Below are 6,000 nucleotides of genomic sequence, written 5' to 3' on the forward strand. Positions count from 1 at the left end.
AAATGAATAGCCGCGAGCCACCTGAATTCGTCACACTAACAGACCTGTACATCGCGATACACATTATACGCATTACAGTGACAAGCTTTGCTTTGCCTCCGTTTGTAAGACAGCCGCTTTTTAAGCGAAGAAAGAGGGAAGTGCATTTGTTTTCGTGGTGTCTGATGCCAGGCAGCGCACTCTGCCCACTCTCTCTCTCGCCAACATCTTCGTTCCGCAGTATGGCGGTAACAAACGCACGAGTGGCATGCCCCGAACATGCCGCCATTAACGAGAAAAAAAAAAAAAAAGCGGCGCGCCCCGTTGGACATGTCCGTATTAAAAAATGCGGCTTCGTCCGTTTGCTTTGTCTTCTTGCAGATGCTTTACAAGAGCAGATCAAGGATAGCGGCAACGGAAACGCCGGCACCCGGGCCACCAGCTTCAGTCCGCACATGGTCGGATGCGTCACTGTGGCCCTGCTGTCGATTTTTTTCTGCTGAACACGTCGATCGCCATGAGCCGGATAGTTTTTCTTTTGCCACCCGTGGACTACGTTTGACACAACACACACAGCGCCGCCGCCGACCAACGAACTTTTTTTATTCTAGAAGCGGCGCGCATCTGCCATCTTTCTCTTTCGTTCGCCTCCTTTTACGATGAAGGATGTCCACGATTGATTGATTACAATAACTATTATGTTCATTTTACTTCTTCCTCCTGCCCTCTTTCTCTCAAAAGGTCCACGCGTAAGCTAGAACTCCTTCCGCTGTTGTTCGCGGTGTTTATTATTATTATTATTAATATTATTATTATTTCGTGACTGCATCAGTTTTCACATTTCTACGCTTCGCGCAACTTTTTTACGCGATCTTCCACGTGTTCACTACGCGGTGCGTGATACGAGAAAACGCTGGCGGAGAGACAGTCAACGCACAGACGGGTGTTAACAACGTTTTCTCCAATCATCCCGCGCTGTGCACTTTGACGCAGCGCGCGTGAGGAAAGCTGCTATGGGACACACCCACCTAACTATCTCTCACAAAAATGACCCACGGTTTACGCGCTTCACGTGTCATTCGCGTAACGAGCAGCTATTAATCGTACCCCACCCGAAAAGTCGTAACGGACTTTAACAACCTTCACACTATGAAGCTACGTAGGATACACTCAACACTCTGAATTCTCATTTTCTAAGATTTCCCCCCTTAGCAGCAGCGTCCCTTTTCCGCAAAGCGTAGGTGTGTAGTGGCGAAGGCATCTGAGAAGTCGAAGGTGAGGAACAGACTTACGACGCATGCGCGGATGTGCGAGCGTGGCTATTCATGATCTTTTTTTTTCTTGTTTATAATTATTCTTTCTTACACGTTTCGCATAGTAATGTTAGCGAACGCTACGCTCTAAGCGCAATCACGTTAAGGCTCATTTCTTATGTCTTCATCCGCGGCGCTTGTTTCATGTACTGCCATCCAAAGCTTAGAGATCATTTAAAAACTTCCAACTATTCACGCTCTTGCTGGACTTGAGCAAACTCTTAGCACTTATGATATTCAAAGGTTATGTAATGTATTTCTACACATCATCCTCAGTTCTTACGGCGAGGTTACAAATCTCTCATCTTATCTCTAACCAATGGCTCAAGCTTTAATAAGAGTACAGGATTTGGCACCTTAAGTCGATCGATACGAAGTATTTTTGTGTTTAAGCAGTTAAGTTATTGCGCAGTATACCGCGGCTTTTCACGCTTAAATGGCACAGTTAAAAGATCGTGATAAGTCTAGCCAGTACCCTTCGCTGCCTTTCATGATAACTATCCTTTTATTTCCGGCAGCGACTTAGGAGCTATCACAGTTATCGCCTTACTGTACAATACTACGCTGTCAAGCGTCGCTGACATAATTTGTTTGTGTGCCCTCGCGTTAACGTCGTGTTCTGTGAAATTCGTGGCCGCAACAAAAAATGCGCCAGTATAATTTCCTGTCAACCTCGTTCTTCGTTATGTTTTCTCTTGCTTTTTTTTTTTTTTCAGCTAGCGCGAAACACGATGTCTTGTCATGCTCGTTTTGTATAGCTTGTTCTATGGAAGCTGTAAAAAAAAAAAAAGAAAGCATATATATATATATGTAGCGCAAGTTCTATTACCCCTTTTTTTTTCTCTGTCTCTTTTGTATCCATTAATTTCATCGTCGAAAGTGTCAGCGTCTGTGTTTCTGGACTGAGAAGTTATACATATAAATATACACTGTCCGTTTTCTTTTTTTTTTTTCTTGTGACTGCGAAGTATTGCGTCGGATAGGAGAACGAAAGGAAAAGAAAAATAAAAGCGCACGGAAGTGGCTTTGTCGCGGCTAATTGCGTTATTCTAGCGAGTAGCAGTGTTGTTCTGAACGTTGTGTTTCTCGTCACATAGACGCCGGCATTTCTCTCTCTCTCTTTGGACAGCCATGCACGTCGCAAATTTTCGACTGCTCCAAACTCCTCCACATGTTGATGAAATTAGGCTAGACTCATTTGTATTAAGGCGACAGGTACCGTTTAAACACGGGAAGGCGGGATATAAAGTTGACAGACACTCTGTTGTTCATATTTTCGGGGAAGCAATGTGAAATGTGCAAGTTTTGACGGTGAGCGCGTGCTGAGCCCCATTTGAAAACGAGCTCTCAAAGTAATTTACGTTTACCCGACAGTTTTCCTTTTGCTAGCCTAAGGGCGCACGAGAGTAGCGGGCCTTTTGAATAGTCCTTCCCGTAACTTAATTTTCTTTCAGTTATTTGCACGTTTTCAGCAGCTAAGTTAATTGGCGCACACTGCGATGTACATACACTTAAATGGAACGTGCGAGCCTGTGCGAGACAAGATACCTTGTGGCGTCGGGCAAACGTCGTCGAGCCTGTCACCTCAGCGTTTCAAAGGAAACGTTAGCAAACTGCGTCCATCTATTAGTGTCAGCAATGCGGAAGCGCAAGCCAGGATTGGGTACGAGCACGTACTTTCAAATCGTCCACTGAAAAGCAAGGTATATTTGTTCCCGCCAGTAAGTGAACACTCAACTGTTGCACTTCTATTTATAGCTTCAAACGAAAGCACAGCGCTCGGGTAATCAGCTACAGAGTTTTTCTCTTCAATAAAGTGCCGTTGAAATTTTTGTAACAAGTTTTTAGGCGATACATTGTAAAGGAAATATTGGCGCCTATCGAAAGAGCAGTGACGGCTGATGCAAGAAGCGTCGATTGCTGCAGTGCGGAGAACGGTCGGCGTGTCAGAGCACTACTGCTACTCTGATGAAACTAGGAGAAAAATAAAAATAATGAAATGAAGTTGCGTGTATTAGTGTTTCGACTGCGGCTGGTCTCTGCTAGAGTATTTATTGCACCGAAGAGCAGAAGTCCAATCCCATGACTCACTTAAATCCCGGTCACCTTCACTTGCGTGTCGCAACGTTGTTGTAGCCTTCTAGCACCTGTTTAGCGTGTCGCGCCCAAAATATTGTGAAAGAATGTTAGTGGCACAGTGCACTTCAATACTTGGAATTCTAACGCCATAGAGCGCCAAGTATTGTTGTTAACTGTGCGATGCGAGGTAACGAATGGTTTTTGAAAGGTTTCCTTGTGTGTTTATTTTACTTTTCTGTTTTTTTTATGGGCGTTCGAACACTTCGTCAAGCTCCTATAACCTATACTGCCATCTATTTAAACTCTCGTTACTGATGCTGACGGCTAGGAAGCCTAGATTTGTCCTCTTGTCAAGAGACGCTGCTAGCTGATGCTATTTGCAGTGAGTGGCGAACGTATGTACATTAACTACGCGAGAGACCATCTTCTAATACAACACAATGGTTGATGGAAAAAATAAATCTTTCAAAGCGCGACCAAAGGCAAAATTTAGGCGTTAACCACATAAGCAGCTCATTTTCAAAGTACTGAACGTAAATGAGGCTCCCGAATAACGTGTCCTTTTTTTTCTGTCTTTTGTTTCACTTTGAGCCTAGGTGACATGTCCGGTTGTACATTCCAAGCTACTGTGACAGAAATTATTTGCAGTTGTGGCCTCTCTGTTTCAACTCTACATGATTTCGCCCGCGGCATCAGTCACACCAAAGTGCCTCTGAGTTTGTAAGCGTTATGAAAAAGAAAGCTAAAAAAGCTGAAGTGATTAGTGTTACATCAGATTCGTCACGAACATTGCAACAGTTCTGCACCCAGCTGTTCTCTTCAAAACTGGCTGGTAGATTTGCCCAAACGGTCTTCGTGGAAAATCATTTGGTTGTACTTGCCGACAGCGCCTTCTTTTTGCATACTGAATACTTCTCTCAGTTGCTCCTAGCGGTGAGGTAGAGCCTATGCGACGAGGACCTCTTACCCAAGCACCGCCTGTGACGCGCTCTCGCAATACAGACACAGCCCGACGAGCAGTTGTCACTGCTGCAAATAATTTCTCTTGGCATTTGGAATATACAAGGAAAGCAGTTCAGTCTTGTGGATTTTGTGAATGTTCTGTCAATAAAGTCAAATACAACCGTAGGTTCAGCTTGAGAGTCATTACTATGTGACGGCGATTCGAGCAACAATGCTCATCTGACACACGTGCACACTTTCCTGAAAGTTTCGTAGGTGATTCATCGTCGCCCAACTAAGGCAGACACCTGTATTGGTTGGGCTTTGGTTGGGTGAAGATGTGATGGAAATAAAATGGCGTTGCTGCGACTAAAGTGACTTCTAAAAACTACTGGTACATCCGTGAAGTGCTATACCGCCGCACCTCTCGTGATGCTGTCGTCACGAAGCTGAGATGTGGTACGTAGTGAGTGTTGCCGCTATATAGTGCATGCGGATGATACCTGGTCTTCTTAATACAAACTTAAAGCGTTATTTGCGACAAAGCATGTCTGAGATAGAAGAACGTACGCAATTACTTAATTGAGCAGAGTTGATAATGATATAAAGTTGCTCGTATTATGTACTACTTTGCACAGCGTTTGCTTTAAAGGGGTCCTGCAACACTTTTTCAGCGTGGTCAAAAAACTCTGCCGATCGGTAGTAGAGGCTCCTGAGAACGCGCGAACCAAACATTATAGCGTAGCACGCGGCCTGGAATTTACAATTAATTGTCAAAGTCAGCTAGAAATCTTTCCCTCTTCTCTCTACAAATGATGCCGTATACCCAAATGACCGCGCCATATACCAAAATTCACGGTCATTGGCTGATTTGATCATCGTGTGCTGCATAGCTGCCGAGGCCGCCGCGAAAGGTCGCCACGTGCCCGCGCGCTCGCGATCACAAAGTAAGCCACGCGTTCGAAGAAAAAAAGAAAAAGTGCTAAAGGTCATGACGCGTGCGTGACGTAACTTCTCTCCCCCATGCCATGCCTACACTCTAAGAAAAGATCGAGTAAAAAGGACGTCTTTTTGTCCCACAACAATAATCGTCATCTGGCTTGCGTGCGTTTCCTTTCTTGAAAACTCGGCGCTGGCCACTTTCCTGCCAAGAATGCTATGTCACGCTGATAGCGCGCATGTCGTTCGTGACCAGAAAGTACCGGGCGCGCGGCGATAGTGCAAGGAAAGGAAGGCAAAATAAATGACGATTATTGTTGTGGGACAAAAAGACGCCTTTTTTACTCGATATTTTCTTAGAGTGTACCTGCTTAGCTTCGAGCGCGCTCGTCGGGACGAGAAAAATTGGGGGACGCTTAAAATTCACCTTTAAGAGTTGAACGCGATAGCGATATCCTGCCCCTAGTGCGCACTTCGAAAACTACGAGTGTTTAACAGAATGCGCGCACTAAGGTGTGTGCTTTATGTAATGGGTAGCATGCTTTAAACCAGGAGCAATTATGCGCGAGAAACTTTTTTGAAGTTGCGATACACCCACTACGTGGTCTTAAGGGAATACGCGCAGTAATGTGTGTGCCTTTTGTAATGACTTGCTGTCTTTAAAACACCAAGCCGTTATGATATTGACATGGTGTGACGCCCGATGGCAATGTACGCTTGTACGACGCAATATTACTGCGATATTACA

The 6,000-nt window shown here is 44.8% G+C and overlaps 1 protein-coding gene across 3 annotated transcripts in view; it reads left to right on the forward strand.

Moving 5' to 3' along the window:
• Positions 1 to 4,496, forward strand: part of LOC119393572 (limbic system-associated membrane protein) — a 207,134-nt gene extending 202,638 nt beyond the window's left edge. For all 3 annotated transcript variants that reach the window (XM_037660677.2, XM_037660679.2, XM_037660678.2), the window contains one exon: positions 361 to 4,496. In XM_037660677.2, the coding sequence (XP_037516605.1) occupies positions 361 to 482 (122 nt within the window). In that variant the 3' untranslated portion in view covers positions 483 to 4,496. The remainder of the gene's footprint in view (positions 1 to 360) is intronic.
• The last annotated feature ends 1,504 nt before the right edge of the window (positions 4,497 to 6,000 follow it).

The sequence above is a fragment of the Rhipicephalus sanguineus genome, chromosome 5 (assembly GCF_013339695.2).
Source record: "Rhipicephalus sanguineus isolate Rsan-2018 chromosome 5, BIME_Rsan_1.4, whole genome shotgun sequence".
Taxonomy (NCBI): domain Eukaryota; kingdom Metazoa; phylum Arthropoda; class Arachnida; order Ixodida; family Ixodidae; genus Rhipicephalus; species Rhipicephalus sanguineus.